Source organism: Vitis riparia, chromosome 6, assembly GCF_004353265.1.
Source record: "Vitis riparia cultivar Riparia Gloire de Montpellier isolate 1030 chromosome 6, EGFV_Vit.rip_1.0, whole genome shotgun sequence".
Taxonomy (NCBI): domain Eukaryota; kingdom Viridiplantae; phylum Streptophyta; class Magnoliopsida; order Vitales; family Vitaceae; genus Vitis; species Vitis riparia.
The window spans coordinates 22,369,135-22,395,896 of NC_048436.1; the positions used below are offsets into that span (position 1 = coordinate 22,369,135).

General features: G+C 37.1%; 1 protein-coding gene across 2 annotated transcripts; it reads right to left on the reverse strand.

Moving 5' to 3' along the window:
- Positions 1 to 490: 490 nt before the first annotated feature.
- LOC117916448 (elongation factor P) lies at positions 491 to 25,900 on the reverse strand. 2 transcript variants are annotated; one of them, XR_004651563.1, is made up of 12 exons: positions 25,626 to 25,900; positions 24,179 to 24,209; positions 24,053 to 24,066; positions 23,892 to 23,942; positions 20,040 to 20,109; positions 17,030 to 17,096; positions 16,853 to 16,920; positions 7,879 to 8,002; positions 4,963 to 5,002; positions 3,947 to 4,014; positions 2,947 to 3,028; positions 491 to 778 (listed from the first exon to the last, which is right to left on the reverse strand). XR_004651563.1 is itself a non-coding variant. In XM_034832492.1 (11 exons), exons 1-11 carry the CDS (start codon positions 25,857 to 25,859, stop codon positions 3,022 to 3,024), a joined length of 774 nt encoding a protein of 257 aa, XP_034688383.1. In that variant the 5' UTR covers positions 25,860 to 25,900; the 3' UTR covers positions 2,698 to 3,021. The 2 variants fall into 2 exon arrangements, 1 of the variants encoding a protein (XP_034688383.1); XM_034832492.1 differs by lacking the exon at positions 491 to 778 and having other exon boundaries at positions 2,698 to 3,028.
- Between the last annotated feature and the right edge of the window lie 862 nt (positions 25,901 to 26,762).

Consider the following 26,762-nt stretch of genomic DNA (forward strand, 5'->3'; position numbering starts at 1 on the left):
AAAATTGATGCAAGATGGACTCCACAACTTCATCGACCTTTACATGCAACATGTTATTATCTTAATCCTCAATTGCGGTATGGAGATAAGTTCTCTAATGTTGATGAGGTGAGGAAGGGATTATTTGAATACATGGATAGAATGTTGGATTATCAAGAACGTTTAACAGCTGACATTCAGTTGGACTCATCTGACCAAGCAATAGGTGAATTTGGGAGTCGTATTGCAATTGATTCTCGAACATTAAGAAGTCCTACAAGTTGGTGGATGCGTTTTGGGGGTTCAACACCGGAGTTGCAAAAGTTTGTTATTCGAGTCCTTAGCCTTCCTTATAGTGCTTCAGGATGTGAAAGAAATTAGAGCACATTTGAATCAGTAATACTTCTATTTTTATAAATATTTATACATATATTTCTATTTCAATGTTAGAAAACTTTATTTCATTTTAACACATAAATTTGTTTATTTTATTATTTGTAGATCCATACAAAAAAAAGAAATAGATTTGAACATCAAAGGTTGAATGCTCTAGTGTATGTAAGGTACAACACTAGATTGAGAGAGCGAAGTCTACAAAGGAAACAAAATGTTGATCTGATTTTGGTAGAGGAGATTGATTCGGATGATGAATGGATTGCGGAGAAAGAAGATCCCCTCCTCTTCCTTATCTTTGTTGGCTTCAAGATAATGAGTTATTTAGTGTTGATGTTATTAGAGTTGTGTCATCCAACTCCCAAGAGACTCAAGCATCATCAGATCACATGGTTTCTTCACATTCCTACAAAAGGAAACTTAATGAAGTACCAAGTAAGTACTCAAAAATTGAAGTCATAAATTTGATTAAATTTAATAAAAAAAAACTTATAATATTTACACCTAATTAATACTTTATGCTAGGTACAAGTGGAGGCAAAGGCAAAGAGAAGGAATTGAATTTGACACCAATTGATGAAGATGAAGATTTATATGAAATGGGAATACATGATAGTGGACATTTTCCTACTATTGATACATTGGATGAGGATGATGATGACCTTGGAGAGAAGGATTTAAGTTGAAACAATTTACTCTAGTTGTTATTTCATGACTTAGTTATGGATTTTTTGTAAAAGTTTAGAATTATTATTATGGTTGACTCTATTTTCTATTTCATGACTTAGTTATGGCTTTTTGTTAAAGTTTGAAACTATTAGTATAGTTGAATCTAGAATCTATTTTATGACTTTGTTATGGTTTTTTGTGAAAGTAGGGAACTTATATGTTTTTTTTTTTAATGATTCTAATGAATTGTTTTCATGTTTTTATTTATGCTATTTTATTTTATATATTTTAAAATATTAATTAATTATATAATGTGAGGCTCAAAAAGCTTGCGCCTCAACGCCTCGAGGCATACGCCTCGCCTCACAAACACAAAAACGCCTTGTCTTACGTTTTCACCTTTAAAAACTTTGGTTTAGAGAGTAGGCATTTTGCGAATATCTTTTCCTATACATCAGTTTTGTCTTTTGGTTCTGATTGATAGGATGACCCATGAACTTTCTTAGATTTCATTTGAGAGATAACATACGCACTAACTAAGAACAATAGGTAGGGGAGAAAATGAAGAACCAAAACCATGATCTAAGATTAAGCAGTCTTCATATAATCCCATCCAACTCCCTGTCTAAGAGCTTCTTAAATGCTAAAAGCAGAGTGTAGAAGTTAAATGCAGTCTTTTTTAGAACTTAATAAGAGCTTTTGTACTTTTTATATTTAATATTTAATATTGTTCAAAAAAATTATGATTTGATAAAGAGTTTCATTTGAAGTTAAAAAAATATTGATTCTTGTGGAAGTTCTATTTCGAGTTATGTAAAATGTTTTTGGGAAATTATATTTGAGCTTACCAAAACTCTCTAATAATGTTAGAAAATGTACATCTAGACATTCTTATTAGTGTTAAGCATTGTATAATTGTACATTTCTAAGATGTCCCAACCTTTTAGGTTTGGACACCACAGGGTTAAGGTTTTTTTTTTCTCACTCCTAAACTCTTCCTAATTATTTTTCAACCATTTTTACAATTTTTTTTTGGTCAAAATTTATATATTAATAAGGCCTAAAAGATGTCAATGTTGTATGTTATATGGTTTGAAACAAAATGTGTAAAAAAATTCAAATTAGTTATGAATAATGGAAATGATTTGCAACTAGAGTTTATGATTAGGAAGAAATAGGTTGAGAGAGAAAAGAAGAAGAAATAGCTTTCAAGAGTGAATAATGGAAATTGTATTTTGGGTATTTTTTAAATTGTAGGTCGGATGTATTAATAAGTTTTTAATTTTTAAGTAGATGTATATAGGATGATGCAAATAAAGTTTTGGTGAATGCAAATATAATTTTCCAAAGTTTTTTCATTGATTGATAAAACTATTATAATGCTAATATCATTCTTCAAAAATTAGGATTTTGGTTTCTACTTCAAGTTAAAGTAAAAAATAGAAAGTTATCCTAAACAAGGCCTAAGAGTTTGTGTTTCAAAAAAGCGGAAAGAACAATAATACTTTCCTTAAACAACTATACATGAAGGAGAATTTTATATAATTAATCCTTATTCTTAGTAAAAACATTTTAAAAATATAATCATCAAATATTAAATTCAATCACATTGTAATCATAATCATTTCTAATAGAAATTAAATGCCATACCAAGTAGGTTGCAATCATGGACACAATCAATCAACTAAATAACTTGATAAATGAACAGTACGCTCACATTCATTCTTCTCATCAACTTGTGAATGTAAGCAGAGGATTTGTCGACAATATAACATTTTATTCTGCTCTAAAAAACTGTGTTGTTGATTATCTGACTCCATGATTATGGAAATAATGTGTTTATAAACCATAATGATTAAAACTTCTCATACTTCAATAGATCTTCATTTGAGCTTTTGTCCATACCAGGATTCAAATGGCCTGTCCATCCAAAGATACTGGCAAGGATGCTCAACACGAAGCAGGATGCAAATATTCATCCTATGCCCTGTGGGAGAATCCAAAGAAATATTAGTAGCAATAGTAATAATAGCCAAACCAAATTCTCCCAAATGCCCACCCGACTGGGGTAGTCGGGTGGGCATTTGGGGGAAAGATAAAAATGAAAAGGGAGAAGGAAAACAATTACAGTGGTCAGCATGTGAAAGAGAAAAATGGTCAAATCATGCTACTTTAAAGACAACCCTGAACCATTTCTGATACGCGCTCAGGTTTTCATTGATGCAACACAGAACGGTAACATAACAAATCAAAGCCAAAATGCCCATTTAAAACCTAAAATATTTCTCATGATTGCTGAAAACTCATGAGTTGTGATTTACAAATGAAAGGGCTAATTATGATTAACATTGTAAAGAATATATAAAAACCATTGTAACAACATTAGCCAGTCAGAAAGTCTTCGCTCCTATCTCTGAAATTGTTTTGTTGAAGCATTCTTCTTAAATAGCCTTTGGCAAGTTGTTGAATACCTTAAAGGTTTAGGTCAACCTACACTCAAAATATCTTTGAGGTAGCTAACTACAGTGGAAAGGCAACCAATGCATAATAAATAATGTGTTACTTCCCAGATCAGTATTCAAGTATAGTCTGTCCAGAAGATACCGAGCAAAAGTCATCAGTCCAAAAAGAGATTTCTCAAAGACTCAATAATTTGACAAAGCCTTGGTGACACCTACTTAGGTTGGGCTACAGATATCCTATTTCACCATTTGACACTGTTCCATATGACCCTCCAACTGGGAAATAAGACTTTGACCATGGCCATCCATCAAGTAGTTGTTCAACATGTAAAAGATGCTAAACCAACACGAGCAATTGCTAAAATAGTAAGAGACAGGGGTCCTAATAAAAAGTTGAGCACATCTTGAAAAATAAGAAAAGAAAATGATAAATAAAAAATCACCTGGTGATGTAAGAGTCATCAGTAGTATCAATTACTATTGAGTCACCAGCAAGGACAAAAGGTGGTGCCTGCAGAATTTTGAAAGTAGACAAGGATTAACTAGAAGTAGATAAAATCTCAACAATTTGTAGCAGTCTCGTAACAAAAGGACATACTATTGAACAAAATGTGCTACTGATGGAATGGCAGGATTGTCAACAGTATATGTGCACAATACAAAGTGCTAAATTGCAATTAAAGACACTTCCAAATATAAAAAAGCATCTAAAATAGAGGAATGCAGCTGTATACCATGAAATAATGAGATCCTTTTTCTCTTCTACTGTCGGTTTAGGAAGAGCAGATAACAAATTAAGTTTAACAAATGAGAGCTCCACATTCTCAAACTCCCTGCTGGTCAACAACTAAAACTTACAAGATATAGTTTCCCGTGTTTACATTAAAACAATCTGTCAATGTTACTCTATATGTATAACTCTGAAGCAAGCCATCAGCAAGCAAGCAATATTTAACTATAATTGTTATGTCTTTGAGAGAAGAAATTTCTGTCAAACTAAAATCTAAATCTTCCCATAGCACACACTCTCAGAAAAGTAAAATTAGAATGAATAAAACATAATTTTTTTTGGTTGGTAAACAAAGATTCATCTTGAAGGTGCCTAACAAGGGGCCATACAGGGGGTAGATAATGGATGCCATCAGTTTTGTTTGCATAATGAATGCTATCAGTTAAAAGCAAGGCTCTATTAAAGTTCCTCAAAATCCACACAAATCCAAAAGTTTTGTTTGCATAATTTTTTTCTGTTTGTTTCAAAATTTTCCCCAGGCTATCACTGTCAATTTCAGGGGTTACAGAAGTTCTCAATAGTTATCACCCAAGAAAAAGTAGAACATGATATCTATACCTCAAATGTACAGGGATACTAAATAAAATATTAAAGAACCTTGGAAAAACACATTATGAACTCAGATAATTATTGGATACGAATTGATGCAATAATTTACAATTAACTTACCAACACTGTAAGGCCATTGTCCAGCGAAACCCTTTTATACCTGTATGTAAGAAAAATATAGGGAGAATTTTTCAAGCAACAGGCGAATCATTGAGCAAATGATTAAGAAAGAGAAAAGCTTTGAAACCAATAGTCATCTGAACATACTAAACTGTTATAGCAAACTCCAAGATCAATGCTTGAAGAGAAATGAGATCAAAGATAAGCACCTTTAGTTCTTGTAATATAATATTTTTATTAGCATTTTCAAACAATAATACAAGCATGAACACACATAAAAAAACATGTATGTAATGTGTTTGTCAATTATGGTGTAATGGGATGGTGTTTACAAATCAAATAAAAAGGCTTCAAACAACACCAGCAGGCTTTTGACAGAGTTTGAGGGAATTGATGCAAGAGACCTCTTACCTTTTCTGTTATTGTGATTGAAGCCATGCATTACTTCATGGATAACGTGGTGAGCGAGGTCTTACCAAGGGCTTTAAAGTTGAGTGAGGTGGTGAGGAGGTCGAGATCTCATAGTTTTTTTTTTCTTTGATAACAAAGGAACCTTCCATGGCCGAGCCCTTGGGACTCTCCATGGGGACTCAAACCTTGGGGTGTTGACTGTGCCCGCCACAACCAGCACCTGCTAATCCAAGGCATTCAACACCAGCGGCTGAAATCAAACCTTGGACTGTGAGCCTCTACCACACATGCTAGCATTCGCTCTAACCAATGGGCAGGTTGAGATCTCATAATTATTATGCAAAATTTTTTTGCCATCTGTTTGGTCAGACAAGTTTGAGATGCATTCTGCTTTGCTTTGAGGTGGTGTCCAGTTATAAAGTTTATTGGAAAAAAGAGAGCTTATCCATGGGGCATTGGTGTTGGTTTAGTGGTTTGGGATGGTCTTTGGAGAAAAAGTGTCAGTAGTAAAGTGGTTTATGGTTTGCTTTAATAAGAAGAAAGGTTATTAGGAATTAGGAGACTCTTGTTGGGCAAGTGACTATGAAGTGTTGGAGTATGATATACATTGCAGACCCAAATCCTAAAACTTAGTGCAACATGGTATCAAAGTCTCATTTGATCGGAGGTCAAGTGTTTGAACCTCGCCATATGTTCATTTATCCTAATTTATTTTTGAGCCCATGTGTAAACTCAAAGGAAGGTTGTTTGCCTATGGGCACATGGAGAGAGTGTAAGCCTAAAGGAAGGTTGTTTGCCCATGGGCACATGGAGAGAGTGTAAGCCTAAAGGATTGTCTATGGTTTGTTTGCCCATGGCCTCCCGTGTTTGTCCATGTGCAGGTATAAGACCACATTGTGAGAGAAGGTGTCAGAAAACATGATATATGTTGTGGATCCAAATCCTAATAGGAAAATTGGAGTTGAATGTAGGAATTCTCTAAGCAAAGGATTTTTTTGCAAAGGAAAATCATTTCATAGAAATGGTTGTGCAAGGTTTGCAGAGCATGATATACATTGTGACCTAAATCCTAAAACTTAGTTTTTTTTATTTTTTAAAATGGTAGTCCAACATAGAAATTCCCCAAGGAGAGTATTTTTTTGTGGAGTAAAGTCATTCACAAAAAATTGATGAAATAGAAGGTGGTTGGTACTTCAAGGAGATGAGTTGGCCTTTGAGACGCAATTAGAAGAAGGTGGGAAAACTTTTCCATTGAAACAAAGAATTGAGTAAATGATGGTTAAAGGTTCAAATTTGGATTTAAGTTTGGTGTATGAGGATGTTGAAATACACTTTCGCTAGTTTGTTTGGTATTTGCTTCTCACTGAAATACTAGAGTGGCTCATGTTTGGGCTAATGGAGATGCGGTCACATCATCAAAACCATTGTTTTCAAAGGAACTTTCTTAGGAGCTGGAGACCATACTCAGTTAATGAGAGTGAGAAAGGGTTCTTCAGATAGTATGCTGTGGAGGTGCACCAAAAATAAGCATTCCTATCTTAAATCCTTCTATAATTCTTTATCTCTAGGAACCTCCTTAGTGTTTCCAATGAAAGAATTTTAGGGTTCAAGAGCTCCTCTAAAGGTTGGTATCTTTTCTTAGGGGCAGTATGGAGAAGATTTCGATAGTTGACAAGTTGATTAGGAGTTGATCCAAGTTAACGGCTGTAGTTAGCTTCAGTGGGAAGAGGAATCAACTAAATATATCCTTATTCATTATGGAAGACCTAAATTTGGGGCACCTTATGTTCTCTTTGTTTGGTTTAACTGGGAAAAGGAACCAGCTAACTGCAGTGGATAGCTTAAGTGGGAAGAACATATCCTAATTCAATGTGGGAAGAGCCACATTAGGTGACATCTTGTGTTCTTTTAGTTTAGTTTAAGAGGGAAGAGGAATCAGCTATCTGCTGTGGTAGCTTAGGTGGGAAGAAGAATCAGCTAAACATATCCTCATTCACTGGGGGAAGACCTACATCTGGTGGCATCTTGTGTTCTCTTTGATTGGTTTTCTTGGATTATGCCTTTGTACATGACAGACTCGTTGTTAAGTTGACATGGTAGATTTTGGAGGAAGAGCCATCCTGAAGTGTGGAGGATGGTTCCTTTGTGTTTGCTTTGGTGCATGCAGGACTGTATTTGAATGATTTTTAAATTACATACAATTTTACTACAATTATATATTTCCTCAGCTAAGCTGTACATATTCCACACAACTCAAAAGAAATATATAAATATGATGATAAACGCTGGTTCTCACCATCAATATTTTGGTAGCAGGAGTCTTATCACAATCAGATCAGTTTGACAGCTAAAGAATTAGTAAAGCCAGTTATATACACTAGTTAGAATCCCAGTAATTTCACAAGCAAAAATGAGAGAGAAGGTAGCGAGCAGCAGGTAGAGAGTTGAACTTAAGGATGAAGGGCATCTATATGTGAATAAATATCTGAGAATGTTGAAACATACTGAGGTGTGGCTGTACTCCCTTTCACAGGCACTTGTGCTTCCACAACAGTGCATGTCACGCGTTTTGGAACTGATGCAGATGTTGGCTTTCCATCACATAAATGCAGTGTAACTTTCATGTCATCTGTTCACCATAAACTATCACATTTTAGCTTGCTAAATATACCTTACTGTGGGAGTCAATGATGATTAATCAGTGAAGAAAACAGCACAAAAATTACACATTTACATGGAGGAAAAATACTGTACAGAGGTAAAATATTACACCACACCATGTTATGTTAGGGTAGATAGGTAGTTCTGGGTTTGATAATACGCTAACATTCTCATTTATACCCAAAAAGGAAAAGGAAGAGTAAGCAATTTATTGCTAACTTTAGCAATGAAGAGTAGTTATCTGAAATGATTGCCGTCCCTAATAAAAATGCTTCCAAATTCCAATAATCCAAGAAAAGCTATTGTCCTGATCTAATGAAATATTTTAGTTTGACCTTTTTGAAGCAAAAACTCTGGAAAATGTATGAATTAAAAAGGAAGTATAGCTCCTTACCCAAATGCACTTTTTTTTTTTTTTGATAAATGAGCAATCAAATATATTAGAAAATGCTAAAAAGCCGCATGTATACAGGGGGTATACTGACCAGGCCCAAACAAGGCTGGAAAAACAAAAAAAGGGGGAAAAGCCTCACCCACCCTCAAATGGTCCCAAGCCACTCCAAAAAGCCTAACAGAGAGTAGGTTTCCTCACCAATGTACACCCTAGCCCAACTCCGCAAGTTACATACAAAAGAATTCTTAAATTTCTGAATATCTAAAGACCCTCCCCTAAATACTATCCTATTCCTTTCTTTCCAAACCGTCCAAAATATGCACAACGAAATGGAATTCCATATCTTTTTTCTTTTTTTCCCCACAAAAGAACCCCTCCAACTACGTAACACCTCTATAACTGACTCTGGGAATACCCATTGAACTCCAAAAATGGCAAGGGAGATCTCCCAAATAGTTTTAACCACTGTACAATGTAAGAGAATATGATTTGCATTTTCCTCTTCGCATCCGCATAAATAGCACCGATTAGGGAGCTGCCATCCCCTTCTTTGAAGCTTGTCCAAGGTGAGGATCTTCCCCCACGATGCCTCCCAAGCAAAAAAAGACACCTTTGTTGGAACTTTATCCAACCAAATGCGTCTATTTGGAAAAGCACCGGCTGAGGAGCCACTTAAGCTTTTGTGGGCCCCCTTGGCCCCAAACGCACCGTTGCCTTCCCGCTTCCAACTCACAGAGTCCTCTTCAGGAGCAATCCTGAAGTCCTTCAGAAGATACAGCAAGCCTCCTATCTGCTCCATCTCCCAATCATTGAGATCTCTAGCCAAACTGAGATTCCAACCTCCTTGACCCAAACTAGAATCCCACACTTCACAAACTTTGGCATTCTTATGACCCGCCAAGGTAAATAACTGAGGAAAAGTTTGAGAAAACGCCTCATTGCCACACCACTTATCCGTCCAAAACAAAACTCTATTCCCCTTCCCAACCTTAAAAGCCATGCTCTCCCAACACCAATCCGCCTCCTTCATGATCTCCTTCCATAACCCCACCCCATAAAGCCCACAAACTTCCTTAGTCCTCCACCCACATCCCTCTTGACCATATTTCACCCCTATCACCGTTTTCCAAAGATTATCCTTTTCATAGGCATATCTCCAAACCCATTTGCCCAACAGTGCTTTGTTCAACACATCTATCTTTCGGATGCCTAAACCCCCCTCCTCCTTAGGGCTACATACCACCTTCCAATTAATCAAGTGAACTTTCCCCTCCAAGCTTCCCCCCCCCCCCCCCCCACAAAAAATCTCTTTGGATTTTTTCAATCCTTCTTGCCACAGCCTTAGGAATGCGAATAAGGGAAAGGGGGTAGATGGGTATGCTGGCCAAAGTGCTCTTAATGAGAGTAATTCTTCCCCCCTTCGAAATATATTGCCTTTTCCACTGAGCTAGTCTTCTTCTCATTCTTTCCTCCACCCCATCCCAGGAAAATGAGTTTTTATGACGGGCTCCAAGGGGCAGCCCTAAGTACATAGTGGGTAAAGCCCCCAATCTGCAACCTAGCTCAGCCGCCAGCTCCTCCACCTCATCCACTTCCCCCACCGGAAATAGAGCACTCTTAGCCAGGTTAATTCTAAGGCCAGAGGCAGCCTCAAACCAAGCCAAAATCCAACTCAGATTGGTCAGTTGCTCTCTTTTAGCTTTGCAGAAAATGAGAGTGTCGTCAGCAAAGAGGAGGTGAGAAACAGTCAACTCTTCCCCCCCTCTCCCCCGCATCCTACAGCCTAAAATAAAACCCCCCTCACCAGCCTGTCTAATAATGTTACTAAGCACTTCCATGCCCAAGACAAAAAGGTATGGAGAGAGGGGGTCTCCTTGCCTCAGCCCCTTTGAATTTGAAAAGAACCCAGCTGGAACCCCGTTGATTAAAATAGAGAATTTGGCAGTAGAGATACATCACCACATCCATTCCATCCAACGAGCCCCAAAACCCATCTTCCGAAGAACCTTCATAAGAAATTTCCAATTGATGCTATCATAGGCTTTTTCGATGTCCAACTTGCATATCAATCCTTTCTCTTTTCTTTTATACCAATAATCAATCACCTCATTAGCTACTAGAGAAGCATCCAAAATCTGTCTCCCTCTCACAAAGGCATTTTGGTCAACTGACACCACCTTATCCAGCACTTTCTTTAGCCTATTAGCTTGGACTTTGGCTAAAAGTTTATACAAACCCCCAAGCAAGCTGATTGGCCTAAAGTCCCCCAGATCTTCAGCTCCTCCTTTCTTAGGAATAAGGACCAAAAAGGTGGTATTGAGAGACTTGGCAAAAGACCCATGCTCAAAGAATTCTTTAAACATTTCCACCACCTCCTCCTTCACAAAATCCCAGCAATCTTGCCAAAAGGCCACTGTAAAGCCATCCGGGCCTGGGGCTTTGTCTTCCCTCATCTCCATCAATGCAAATTTGATTTCCTCCTCAGAGAAAGGCACCTCCAAGTCATCAGCTTCCTGGGAATTCAGTTGATTAAACTGCAGCCCCTCAATATCCGCTCTCCACCCCGGCTCTTCTGAGAGTAATTTCTGGAATGCATTCACTATCCCATCCCTCACCTCTTGGTCCTCGGACAGCAGCTCCCCATTAATTACAATCCTGTCCAGCGAATTATTCCTACGATGGGCATTGGCCATACGGTGAAAATAACCGGTATTCCTATCACCTTCCTTGAGCCATAACTCCCTAGACTTCTGCCTCCAATGAACTTCTTCCATTAACACCCATTTATAGAAGGCATCCTTGGCTTCTTTTTTCTGCTCAGTTTCAGCTATAGTCAGGCTTCTCTCACTCTCCACTCCATCCCAGAACTCCAGCTGCTGAAGGGCAGAGTTTTTATTAACTTCCAACCTTCCAAACACCTCCCTATTCCAAACTTTAATATTATGTTTCAAAACCTTCATCTTATAGGGCAATCTGAAGCTGGCCCTTCCTCTCACCTCAATCCCTTGCCACCACCCCCGGAGAAGACCCTTAAAGTCGTCCACTTTCAGCCACATATTCTCGAATCTAAACGGAGTAGGGCCCCTCCTTATCCCCCACCCATCAGCAATATAGGAAAATGATCGGAAATGGGTCTTTGCAATCTGCATTGGGTTACCCCACTGAACATATCTAGCCACTACTAAGTCACCAAAAACCTGTCTAGCCTCGCCCAGGATTGGTTATTCCTTCCCCCACTCCAAGTGGCAATACCCCCTTGCATAGGCAGATCAGTGAGTTCTAAATTATCTACAGTTTGGGCAAAACTTCTCATAGCCCCAGATAACCTTCCCTGACTACTCCTTTCTTGCTGGGACAAGATGACGTTGAAGTCCCCCCCTAAACACCATGGATCTTCCCATAAGCCTCTAATCGCCCCTAGTTCTTCCCACAAGCAAACTCTGTCTTCTCTAGAGAAAGGTCCATACACACCAGTAAAAATCCAGGTCATCCCGTTTTCCACATTCCTAATCCTATAGGAAACAGAAAACTTTCCCACCTCCGTCTCCATCACCTCCAGAGACCTTCTATCCCAACACACCAGAATCCCTCCCGCAGTGCCCAAGGTGTCTAAGGCCGCCCAATTAGACCACCTACCAGAACCCAAACTTCTCACCAATCCCTCCGACAAAGCCTGTATTTTGGTCTCCTGAAGACAAAAAAGATCCACCCTCTGACTTCTGATAACTGCCTTAATAACCCTTCTTTTGGCGCTGTCATTGGCCCCCCGAACATTCCAACTTAAGATTCTTAGCTTCATTTAAATTCCATAATTTGGCACCCCCTTATTTGTCCACCATCAATTTGCTTCTTCCCCCCTTCATAGTTAATGGAACACTCTAATCTTTTTAACTCTCTCTCAAATTTGGATTTCTCCAGAATGTTCTTACTGTGAACTCTTTCCCTTCTCTTACGAATTTTAACCAGGAATTCCATAATGTCCTTCTCCAGACCTTCTGTCGAAAAACCCAAGAACTTACTAAACTTGGCGAAATCGCTCTTCTCCCAGTTAAGCTCCCCCCCTGCCTTATTTACTCGAGACACTATTTGATCAGAACCCAAATCCTTTCCATTATCATCAGTACTGCTTTTGTTGACCTCCACCAAATCCCAGCATTCAACAGTCTCTGACAAGGGGGATTCCAATCCCATGATCATTTGAAGCGGATAATCGTCCTCGCCCCTCTTCTTTTCAGGCCCAGAAAGGTCGCAAAACTCCCCCACTGGAGTCCGACCAAAACAAAGAGAAAGGGAAAAAGGAGGCACAGGGATCAAGCAATCGGACTGTACATACCTCGTCGCTTCCTCTACAAGGGCGAGATCAGTCTTCGATCGCCCTATGTGGAGGAGTTCTGCCTCTCTCTGCCTGTGCAGCCCATCCTTCTCTCCAAATAGAGAGAATTCAGAGATTGGGCTTCCCGAGCTTGCGCCGCAACTTTGGGCTTCAACAGACTGGTCGCTTGGCTCCCTCACTGGGCTCTGTCCATCGCCTACTAGACCCACATCCACCATGGGCTTTCGGGCCATGGTCCGACTGAGGTCCATCTTCTCCCTTGGTCCAAGAGCCTCCACAGCGGAAGAGGATGGGCTACTGCCCTCAGCCCCACTAGGCTTCACCATAAAGCCCGTCGCAACAGGCCCATTTTGAATAAACCCCGCTCCCTTAGGCCTTAGTTGCAGCTCACCAGGCCCACAAACCCACTCTATGGGTCGCCCTGACCCAACAGTCAGCTTTCGCGTCCCATCCGCAGTCTGCAGCTGCTCCTCGAGCTTCGAGCCCCCTTCAGCCTCCCTCACGCGCTTGCCCTCACGTGGCTGGACCTCACCCTCAACCTCTCCATCTATTACGAGGTGTCTTTCTTCCTCGCCGGACGGCAACACTCGCAGCGTCGGCCTCGTCTCCCACCACAGAGTGAGGGAATAGCATATATTTTCGACCCAAATTTCCACCATATTAGGATTTTTCCCCTCTTTTCTCCTTACCCGAATTCTAGCCCACTGTAACTCTTCCTTCCTCTCCGTCTTGACGTCTATATCTAAAAAACCCCCGCATCCTTCTCCTATCTTGCTCAGAGTGTCCCGATTCCATAGAGAAATGGGAAGACCCACTATCCTTACCCAGGCCTCTCTTTCTTTCTCTTCCTCCATCAAGCATCCCGTCCTTTGGCTCCATTTTTCCAGACGCATGACGAGGCCACCGACCACTATTTCCCCACCGTCTAGGGCTTTCTCGGCTTCTTTTATCAACTCAAACTCCAAAAGTGCCTTGCCTTCTTCCAATTTGGCCAAGCCTAAATTGCCCTTTAGCCCCCACCATTTTGACATTTGGGTCCCCCATCTTCTTAAATCTTCCCCCCCACCTTGTATTGGAGTCCAGCAACCTACAAGGCAATGGTCCAGTTTCTCCAAATTCACCCTTAAATCTCTGTTATCCACTTTCACCCTAACCACCCCTTCTCCGGTGCTGCATTTCTGCTTGACCACCTCCGCGAAGGATTTTCCCAACAAGGGTATCCAAAGTTTGTCCTTGTTCTCCTGTCTCATTTGCCCTTCTGGACTGGACTCCATCTCTTGCAGCGCCTCCACCAAAAGGATCCAGCCCCCTTTTGCTCCTCTGCCTCTGGGAACGAAGATGCTAAATCTCTTCTTTTCCCGATCTGTGACCCCCAGGCGAAGGAAGCAACCCCCTTTGTTTTCGCCTCGCACTAAGGAGAAAAATCTCCCATTCTCTTGCCATCGTTTCTCCCAATGGCCGTCCTCATGTCCTTTGAGCAAAAAACCAGACCTTCAATGAGCGGCCTTAAACTTGCCGGCCCCAACTTAATCCAAGAAGAAACCCCTCCCTTTCTTTCCACTATGAAGATTTGCGTCCTCCCCTTCTTCTTCTCTGTCTCAACCTCAAAAGTTTTGGACTCTATCCCAAAACTCCTTTTCCGACCCCCTGATTTGATATGTCCCTCTGAGACCCCTCTCGCACTTTGGGGCCAGTTCTCTTCTCCATCTCTCTCACTCACTCTCTCTCTGGTTCTTTCTCTCTCCTCCATCATCACTAGTTCTTACCCAAATGCACTTTTGGTAACTACAATTGATTCCTCATATATCTCTGCAAACATGTCATCCACTTTCTACTAAAATGTAACAAAAGAGGAAGATTCTTTCAAAATTGAAACCAGTTCCCCTAGCAGACAGGGAATAAGCATCACATGCATGCGATATAGTACACCATTGTCAATTGCACTTATGGAAAGGGGAAAAACAAAAGGCAAAGTATATTGAATTGAATGGTTTTGAATATAGAATTACTATAGAGAACAAAAAAAGAAAGATAAAAAGAAATAGATAAATGCTACTGATAAGGGAGGTGGCACCATTGCAGCGTGGCTATTGGTCTTCAAGTTGAGCACAACTTGCTTGGCTAGCATGGGGAGATCATGCTGCTTCTATGGTATATTAGGGTCACAGAGATGATAGCAGCAGTGATAGTGGTGGAAGCAATGTAAACTTTGATGAGGCTAGAAGAGTTAGTTATGGTTGTGCCATGATGGCTGAAAAGCTTAACAATGCTATAGATTTTAAGTATTATGAATGCACACATTTGACACTTTTTAGTCAATCAAATTTTTTTTTTTTTTGATAGGCAAATAAGAGGATGTATAATAAAAGCCTAGAAAGGCGAGAAGAGTACACACGAAGTATACAAAATGCCCAAGGAGCTAGGCTAAAAAGAAAAACCTTTCTTCTATCTAGACAAAAGCCAATAAAGTCAAACAAGGACAAAGAATGAGACTCTAAATATACCTTACCCCAATTCACAAAAGTGTACAAAAAAGAGAGTTTTAGAGTTTGGTTGGTACGTTCATTGTCATTTAACACTCTATCATTTCTCTCCCTCCATAATGTCCACATTAAACAAAGGGGAGCCGCCCTCCAAGCTTTTTCCTTTCCCTTACACACAAAAGCACCATGCCAAGCCATCAAGTTCCTTTTGATTGAAGAGTGCAGGACCCACTGCACGTCAAAAAGGGAGAAAAGCAAGCTCTATAACATTGTAGCCTTCTTGCAAAATAGGAGCAAGTGGTCACTAGTTTCCTCTTCCATTTTACACAAATAACATCTATTTGGAAGTATCCAGCCCCTTCTTTTAAGCTGATCAGTAGTCAAAATTCGGTTCCAAGACGCTTCCCAAGCAAAAAAGCTAACTCTCATGGGTGCCCAAGATCTCCAAATGATGCTCCAAGGAAAAGATTCATTAGAGGTAGATGTGAGGGATCGGTAGAGAGATCTAATAGAGAAGGATCCGTTCTTACTAATCTTCCAGCTTAAAGCATCCTCCACATCTCTATGCAAAACCAGGGGGTATATTTTTTGGAGCAAGCCCTCCACCTCTTCCATTTCCCAATCATTAAAGCTTCTTGAGAACAAAGGATTCCAGCTACCCGCCTCTCCTTCCTCTTCCCAAGCATCACATACCCATTGATTCTTATTGATTGCCAATCTAAATAAGTTGGGGAAGGCATCCTTCAAAGCTTGGTCCTCACACCACAAATCCTTCCAAAATTTGACCTTCCTCCCATTCCCCACTATAAAGCGGGATCTTGAGCGAATGATTTCCCAATCTTTTCTGATGGCTTTCCACAATCCCACACCATAGGCACCCCTCACTTCTTTAGAACACCATCCTCCCTCTTTTTCCCCATATTTGTCTATAATTACTTGTTTCCACAAAGAATTCCTTTCTATAGCAAATTTCTAGTTCCATTTCCCAAGCAGGGTTTTGTTTAGGGCCGCAAGACTGCGAATACCCAAGCCTCCTTGTCTCATATCAGTACAAACCACGCTCCACTTTACCAAGTGCATTTTCTTCTCTAAAGCGCCACCGCCCCACAAGAAGTCTCTTTGGATCTTTTCAAGTCTTGCACACACCTTCCGTGGAATAACAAGGAGAGACATTAGGTAAATCGGGAGGCTTGAGAGGGTGCTTTTTATCAAGGTAAGTCTTCCCCCTTTGGAAAGATATTGTCTCTTCCACAAGGACAAGCGCTTTCTGAATCTCTCCTCCACTACGTCCCACACCCTTGGAGATTTGAAAGGAGCACCCAAGGGAAGTCCCAAATAAGAGGAGGGAAGATTCCCAATTCTACACCCCAAAACAGAGATGATATTCTCTAGATAGTCAACCCTTCCTACAGGGATCACCTCACTTTTATCCCTATTCACTTTTAACCCTGAGATCGCCTAGAACCATCTTTTTAGTCAATCAACTTATTAGGGTCATTAGGAGGAAGGAATTTAAGCCAGATTCAGAAGTTCTGGTTTTATATAATAGCATAGATAAAATCACCAAATAAAACAAGCTCAATTAGATGCCTGGTCCTAAAATTTTACCTTTTAGATATGCAGCAGCTTTGCCAAACAAGTCCTTTGAGACTTCCATTTGTGAAAATGTGCCAGGCCTGATTTATATAAAAAGAGAACCACATTCAGTAAGTTGGGACATTTTGATTGTCTATGTTTACAACTGCATATAATGTGAAGCATAAAAAGACACCCAATAGAACTTACTCCATCAGCACTATGTTGTCATCATCAGTATACAAATATAAGAAAGATTTTTCCTCAACAAATACACCTGGAGCACACCAAATGGGATTAGTCTAACAGACTTGCGCATATGTGGAAAAGGTCACTGTCAAAGAGCATTTATAGATTCAGATTGTATCAAAGTGAAACTGTTAAGCAAGTTGGGTAACAGAATAAACTGTTAACAGCCTAATAAAAGTAGGCAACATGTACCTTAAATTGTTATGGAATTGACGTACTGTTAGATGGCATGTTGTGAGTTACAAATGGTCCCAATCAAAATAGGATAACTCTTGGTCAGTCATGTTGGTCCTATAAAAGTCATGTGATGCCTGCGAGATTCATTCAAATCCATTCACAGACTTGGCTACTTAAGGTGCAAGGTACCAGGTGATATTTAATTGGTCTTGGAGCCTATCCTGTCCTATTTCAAAGTAAATGAATAAGGTTAAACAAATTAAATTGGTCACTGTGTGGGTCCAGTTGAACCTAAGGATAGGTCACCTAATCTCATCCCTCCATTCCTCCCTCCAACATAGCTAAATGGCGTGTTGTTTCTGAAACTAACAGTGAGATAGAATGACATACCACCCCACCAACAGGGTTTGGTGTAAGCTTGTATCAGCTTACGAAGCCTAAACTAGGGAAGCAACTTAGTTTCTTACATGGTGATCAGCTATGAGTCACATTCAAGTAGTAGTAGCAAGGAAGCACAATACCAAGCCAAAATGGTAAAGTTGAGGATTCTAGGATGAGTTGATATTACAACTTAAAAACCCACCATCATGGAAGCAACTTGAATTATCCGATATACTTAAGGGTTACAATGTGCTGATGTTACCATTTCTTGCAGCAGTATATCATATTAATAGCAATAGGGAAGCTGAATTCTAGCTAAAATGGGTGGATCTTGTGCTAAAGAATGAGCTTTTTAAATTTCCTTAGCAGATGTGCAAATACATGATTGACATGAAGATCTCATGCATTGGGATCCTAGGTACATGAAATTTCACAATCTCATAACATAGATGCAGAAAAGTCTCATCTATTAAAAGAAAAATGATGCAGAAAACACTTTAAGAAACATAAAGTTTGTTTGGTGGTGTGAATTAAAAGTAGTTTCTAAAAATTTGTAGCTTTGTTTGGACGTTGTTCACTGGAAACCATTTAAAAAAAAAAGGTGCGAAATAGAGAATAGTTTTCAGATAACAAGTTGTTTTCACCAATTTCTAAGAACAATAAAAAAAACATGGAGAAATAAAAAAATGATTAAAAAAAAACCATAAAGATAAAATAAAGTAGAACATGACTTCTTTCTTCTTTCATTCTCTCTCCACCAACCAAAATCCAAAATCTTCAAATATGATCTATCTTTGAATCACACATGTTCTTCTTAATTTCCTTTAACTTCTCTAAGGTTTTTTTTTTATTTATTTTTTATTTTTATCAAACAAATAAATTTCAAATCAAGCAAAACTTAATGCGTTGAATTTATTAACTAGTTTAGTAATTTTTTAAAATAATTTGAAACTCAAATACTGATCCAACTAACACAATTAGTAATAGAATATTTATGAACAAAAATGGGTCCAAACTAACTAAATTGTTTCTTTTCTATGTAGAACCATACTTTTCCCAATACTCTCGCTAGACAAATAGACTCCAAATAAAGAAAAACTTAATGTGTTGAACTTGTTAACAAATTTATTAATTTTTAAAAATAATTTTGAACTAAAAAAACGACCCATCTCACAGGACAAATAGACTTCAAATAAAAAAACAAAAAAAAAACTTCTGAACAAATTTATTAATTTTAAAAAATAATTCAAATTCAAAAAAGGACCTAATCACAACTAGAAATTTGCGGACTAAAACTTGATTTGAAGTTCATTTGTCCAATGAGAAAATTCATAATACTGTTAGATCTATTTATGAGTTTAATAATTTTTAGAATTAATTTAGAACTCAAAAATATACCCAATCAATATTAGAAAATAATATACCAAAACTGTTCCAAAATAAATCATGAATCTACTGTTTTTCTTTTGTACACAATTATACTTTCTAAAATTTTTTCATAAGGCAAACAGATTCTAAATCAAGTGAGACCAAATCAAGCAACACTTAATGCTACGATGAATATACTAAGTTTTAAGAATAATTCAAAATTTAAATTTAAGGAACTGCCCCAATTAATTACAGACTAAATCAAAACTAGTCCAAAATACTTTATATGTAATTAAATATTACACGTGGACATGTAATGAAAAAACTTAGCTTATGTGCATATCACAAAAACTAAAATTTCCTTTTTCAAATTCATTTTAAATAAAATATTATTAACCGTTATTATTTTTAAATATTACATGTGGACATGTAATGAAAAACTTAGCTTATTTGCATATTACAAAAAATAAAATTTCCTTTTTTCAAATTCGTTTTCAATAAAATATTATTAACCATTATTATTTTTAAATAATTATTATTCATTTTTAACAAAAAAAAAAAAGAAATCATGCCTTTATGAGGATGTTAATATCCATACTTTATAATATATACTAAAATAGCACCATCTTTTTAATAAAAAAAAATTATATTTTATCAAATTATTACTATTCATATTTTACTAAAAATATTTATTTGTAATTAAAAAACTATTTTATTTTTAATAAGACTTAAATTAGATTTAATTAATATTATATAAATTAAATTTACAAAAAATTTTACAAAATCAAAATAAAAATTATTTTTAAAATAGCTAAAATTTATTTATCCTAACAAGTTTTTTTATTTTTGTGATTTGAAAAGTGTTTTTAAAATTTTTTTTCTGAACATCCATATGTTTAAAAAATACTAAAAAAACTTTTTTTTGTTCTTTAACTTGAAAACAATTTTTAAAAATATGTTTTAGAAAACAGAATATACTATGCAACAATAAATGAAGATTTTCATAGAAATTTGTAGCAAAACCTTGACAAGTTGATGTGCATACTTTCAATAGTCTCATCAGTACGAAACTTTTCATTTACTTTGCTTCCACTATCAATATCACGAAGCTCCACCTGTAATGAGCAAAATGGGATTCACTTTTCAATGAACAAAAGAACCAATGAAATTTCAAACTCTATTATGGATGAATCAAGATTGTGCAATATAAAACTAAACATCTATGGAAAATATGGCACTCACAATTCCACTGTATCATGTATTAGCCATCCAAGATATAACAATTACAATAAAAAATGAATCAAGATTCAAGAATGAAAATGGAAACATAATATCTTATCTGAGGATTTGTTCAACGTCAGTGAAGCAAGAAAGCAAGGATGCTCTCATTTGAGGATAAGGTTAGGTTGTATTAACTTAAACTCAAATCACTTTAAGAATATCTTACATAAAATCTGAACAGCAAGGGTGGTTTTTGCCCTGACTTTATCAAATATGGTTGTTCTAAAGTTAACTATTGTTATTAATATTTTCATGTTAAAGATTCAAGATATTTCTTCATTCTTAGTAATTAGTCTTTGAAGTAAAGTTTCCAACTTAAATTCTACATTTAAGTTTTAAATAATTTTTTAATTCCAGTTTACATGTCACCTTATTTTTTTATAAGTATGAAAGGAGAAGATATATATTAAAAAGAGCTCTACACCAAGGTACATAGGTTACATACAAAGGATAACAAAAGGCATAACCAAGAAAATGGGAAACAAATTGCACCTTTCCTCATCTAGATCCCGTACAATTTACAAAATCGATTAAAGGCACTGATCCTTTGGTTATGTACATTTTAACCCATGTCAACAAATTTTTAACAAAAGAGTTCTTTAATGATTGAGCTAATTGCTCCACATTTTAAAAGGCTTTTCAATTTCTTTCCTTCCACAAAGTCTAAAATATACACAACGAAGTGGCTTTCCAAACCTTCTTGCACTTTCTTCCCATGAAGGAGCCATGCAAAATTAGGAGGGTCTCCCTAACCGAAAAAGGAAGGACCTAAGACTTTGAATAAAGAAAATTCGATTTCTTGCCTTCCACAAAATCTAAAATATACATAACGGAGTGGCTTGCCAAACCTTCTTGCACTTTCTTCCCATGAAGGAGCCATGCAAAATTAAGAGGGTCTCCCTAACCTAAAAAGGAAGGACCTAAACAACTCTGAATAAAGAAAATAGCAAGCGTCACAACTCCCTAGCTTTAAGGAAATGAAGAAGGCTATCATCAATAGATTCCATCTCCCTTTTACAAAGGTAACCTACAAACATCTGTTTTTCAAAGACCATCCTCTCCTCAAAAGTTGATCTAAAGCCAATGTCTTCTCCCAACAAGCTTTCCAAGCTTAAGAGGTGTTATAAAATTCACCTTTTTTATTTTTTTATTTTTGTTGTCTTCTTTCGATAGCAACAACTCAATGCATGATAATATTTAGAATCAAAGCAAAATCTTTGGTTTCATCCGCTTCAAAGCTTTTCAAATACAAGAATTACTTCAAGCTGTACAATCATTCCTTCAAAAAACCTGCTAAGGTTTTCATACCCGCTGGCCCCAAGTGTTGATCCCTAAGTTTGATTTAGCCTTACTCCTTTTCCACTATCTTTTTTTTTTAATAAGTAAAGCAATTATATTAAGAAATAATACACAATGTATACAAGGCAACAAGGGCAAAAAGAAAAGAAAGAACAAAAAATCACCCCCTTACTTACATCTTAAACAATCAATGAAATCAAATATAGACCACGATGTACAACCTATATGCACCCTAACCCAATCTGAAAACATGTACAAAAAAGGTCGTAAAATAGCTTAACTTGCTAGTTTGGTATCTTCAAAGACTCTTATGTTTCTCTCCTTTCATAAGGTCCAAAATAAACATAAAGGGGCTACATTCCACGCCTTTTTTCTTTTCGTCCCAACAAATGAGTCATTCCAACTAAGTATGGTTTCCTTGATAGAATTGGGCATAACCCACTAAACACCAAAAATAGCAAAAATAAGGTGTCAAATCATACCTGCCTTGGGACAGTGAATAAGCACATGATTTGTTGATTTTTTTTCCACTTTACACAAAAAGCACCTACTTGGTAAAATCTAACCCCTCCTTTTTAGTTGATCCATAGTTAGAATTCTCCCCCAAATAGCTTCCCAAGCAAAAAAACTGACCCTCTTCGAAGCCCAAGGGTTCCAAACTATGCTTCAAGGGAACTCTCTACTGTTGCAAGGAACTAGCTATGAGTAAAAGGACTTAACTGTAAAGAGACCTTAGACATGACATCCTTATTGTTCCTTCTAAGCGCTTGTCTGTGCAACCTTCTAAAAAAAACTTCCACCTCTTCCATTTCCCAATCATTGTTAAGTCTTGTGAATACAGGGTTCCAGTGACCCACTTCCCCAGATTGATCCCACAACTGAGCTACCCAAGCATCTTTGGAGGAGACAAGAGAGTACAAACTTGGAAAAACCTCTTCCAAGGAATCCTCTCCATGGCACCTATTCTTCCAGAACTGCACTCTTCTACCATCCCCCACTTTAAAACCCACCCTTTTGCTAAACTCCATCCACTCTTTCCTAATCACCTTCCACAACCCCACTTCGTAACCTTCCCTTGAAGCACCAGAACACCAACCACCCTTTTCCCCTCCATATTTTCCTACAATCACTTGTTTCCGTAAAGACTCATTCTCAAAAGCAAATCTCCAACACCATTTTCCAAAAAGAGTCTATCCCAATTACATCTTTTTTTGATAAGTAAAAGAGAGAATATATTAAAAAGTGCTAGCACAAAGGTGCGGCAATGTACACACCGAGTATACAATACAGGCCATAAGGCTAAAAAGAGAGAAAACACCTACCCCTTAAAACCACACAGTGCTAAAAAACACTGCCCAAACCAAAAAAGACCCCAGAAGCCTAGAAAAGAACCCCATAAACCTCTAGAATCCCAACCCTCGCAACCCAACTGGAAATGAATAAAACAACCTCATACAAAAGGAGACACTAGAGCCCCACTGCCCCTCCCTCTTCCCCTTGCTGAGAGAGGTGAGCAATTAAACTTGACCGAGCAATCAAGTTTACGAAGCTCTCTTCAAATGAGTAACCGACAACGATTTCTTCTTCCCCCCACGACCTTTTCTTGACTCCAATTTTCTCATAAGGGAACTAATTTCCTTCTCAAACCCCTCCACTGGCAACCTCTCCACTTTTAGCCTCTTCAAAAAGTTTGTTTACATCTTTTTCTTTAATTTCTTTTGTACCATTTGTTGTTTTCACTGATTTTACAGTCTTTAACTTCGAGTGGGAACCAATTAACCTGAGATTAAGAGACCTCAAGTCACTAAGGCCTTTTTGCATCAAACTGGTATTAGAACCATAGGCCACTAGTACGCTAAACGTTTATAGCAAGGTTCTTAGCGCCAAGACATTGCTGCAAACCTGGTTTTATATTTGAAATTAGATAAATTGAAGTTTGCACGTTTGACATGATAAGGACCTGTTAGGGTAGCCCAATTGGTCAAGGCGAATACTGGGAAATGTGGTCTTAGTAAGTGGTACATGGTCCTAAGTTCAAATCTCGCCACTAATGATACCCTGAATTTACCTAGTACTAGTTGTTGCAGGGAGATTAACATCCCGAGGTTTGGATCTCCATGGAGAGTCCTAAGGGCTTGACCATGGAAAGTTCCTCGATTATCAAAAAAAAAAAAAAATTGTTTGACATGATAAGGAAAAGGCAAGAAAAGAGCATACCCTTCCATAAGTTTCACTGTAATTATATGTATTCAAATCCAGAGAAATTTGAATTAGTAGATCATAAAAATGTTACGAACATGACAGGATCGAAACAAACCTGTATTGTTGCTCCTCCTCTTCCATGCTGTGTGTGTTGTGCTTTTAAAACCTAAACCAAGTTTATGTCCAAGAGAATTACATTACATAAAAAAATGCTACAAATATTATTCTTAAACAGGAAACAAGCAGGATAAGAAGACAGGACACGGTACTAATTACCTGGTATATGCGTCCTGAAGCAAGTTAGATCCCCAAATTACAAGAAACCGAAATGAATTATCGTTAGTATATATAATTTTAGGAGAGAATTCAATTTCAGATTGGTTCGTGTAACTGCAACGTAACCTTTTCTTCTGATGCAATTTCCAGGTCTGACCTGTGACCAAATTGAAAAAGCTCCAGTGTAACATACCTCAACTAACAGAAAAGAAAAAAAAATGCAATATAATGCACAAGAATTCCATCACAGCTGAATTTTAAATCTATTTGGTAACAAGATATGAAATAAAATTCCATGAGCCCTAAGCAGTATCAATAATCACTAGGACTTTACTTCAAAGCAATCAGACTTGTTGAGTTTGTTAGATTATTGGGATCACAGGTTTCACTCAGTATATCAGGTTCATGATGTTCAGCTTGTCTTAATGAGTTCTAGCCATCTCGTTAAAGTGTCTTCCAAAAAACATATCACTCTCAAAAGTTTTTGATAGTTCGTGTTTGATTAATATTCACCCTGTTTGCAGAAGTAATTCAAAAAGAACCAAAAGGAAATGAATGAAAAGGAAAGGCAATGAGATGACTGATGACCCTTCTTTTCCTCTGTCCTGTGTCGCCTTGGGAAAAAAGACAAAATGGAGGGAATTAATCTTTGACATCTTCTATTCCTAATGTTACAAAAATATTAACTAGTAAAAATTAAAAATAAAATTTAGAAACCACTTGAATATACTTTTAATACCATTTAAAAAGCTTTCCTTCGCACAATCCTGCCCACTTTTCAGCTGAACTCAACATGCTGAACCCATAAATTTATATCCTTTCCAATCCTCTCCTTTTGATGATTTTGTCCATACCAAACAAGTGAATTGGCATTTTAAAACCAAATCTCCCCCCTTTCCTTCTAATTTCCTCCTCACCAAATGAACCACGTGAGAGAACCCATCAAACAGAAGTACCCATCCGGTTCTGGTTGCATTGCATGATTCATTACTAACCTAGCAAAATGTCATGCCAAAAGTGTGGGTTAGTCAAACCCCAATCTACATACATAACAAGCAACATAGATATCGACATGATCATTTCATGAATTTTGGCTACATGAGTCGTAAGATTCAAAACTCAATCCGTTCATTCACAAAAATAATAGAACGTCAATCACAAACAAATATTTCAATAGCATCACCGTTTTTTCATTAAAAATTTTCTGAGAATCATGCTCAATATCCTGATTCCTCAGATGCCACGTATCATGGTTTTCAAAATCTTCACGAATAAATTTTCAATTCCCAGACCGACAATTAAAATGAACTGAGCCAGAATACAATTTTAGCTCAATCGTAACACATGCTTCAACCATTCAACTCAAACGAAAAAAAAAATGCGCATATCCATAATTCCACAATCAACACAACTGCGATCTCTGTTCTTCCCAAAATCTTCGAAAACAAAGGATTCGATCTCACTCCAAAGTCCAAATCCCAAAATGACCTCAAAATTTTCATTTATTTCTTTAAAAGCAGCCAACACAGCATAGATTTGATGCGACCATTGGAAGAATGCTGAAGAAACTTACATCGGAGCCGAGAAACTTGGCGCCGCGCAGTTGAGTGGCGGACCACGGGGATGATGCGAGTAGGGTTCGAGAGAGAGGCGTGTGGTTTGACGACGATGTGAGTGAGCTTAGAGTTCTGAATCCGAGCCGACGAAAACATGATGATGAAGAAGAAGAAGAAAAAGAAGATGATGATGATGAAGCCGCGGCTTCGTAGAGAGATCGAGAGAGTCGCCGGCAGAGCAGAGCTCGCATTGTATAGGACTGACTGCAGACTTCGATGAGTTCCGCCGTTTCGAGAACTTGGAGGTGGTGAAGAAGGCTGCCTAAACGGTGTCGTTTTGAAGCTTATTGAAACGCTACCGTTTTAAGCATCATAGTCTAAATATGATTAATAACTATTTTATTATGAAGATTACCAATGACATGGATGGAACTAGGACGTATTGGTTTGGCCAACTTGAATCGTATTGGACAGATAAATATTTTTAATATTTAGGCACAAGTAACATTTTTATTTTTTTAAATTAATTTAATTATTTAATTTTAATTGTAACATGTTTATAATGTAGAGGTACAAGTAAAATTTAATACTTGTTTATTATTTTGTTTAATTTTCTAATTATTAAATATTTTGGAAAAAATGGAATTTGATTCTTTAATATAAAAATATATAGAAAAAAAAACCTCAAAATTTTAAAATCAGTAATATCTTCATCTATTTAAAATACATATACTTTTTAATGAGTCATCAAATTATTTTTAAAAAATGTCTATTTATTTGTTATGTCATCAAAATCTATTAACAACTAGGTTCTTTCATGTAAATGTTTTTATTTATTTTAATATTTTATTATTATTATTATTATTATTTAATAAATTTTTCTATAAAAATTATAAAGTAAAATTTTGAAAGAAATGTAGTTTGTTCTTGTATTAATAAGTTAAAAATAAATTAATTTTTTTGATAATAAATAAATCAATAATAAATTTGTATTTATTATAAAATATTAATAATTGTTTAATACAATATAAAATGAAAATTATTGTAAGAGTTTTGCAAATATAAAATATTTTACAATATGGTTGTATTTTGATATATAGTATAAAATAAATACATAAATAATTATTTTTATATTAAATAAATTAATCATGATT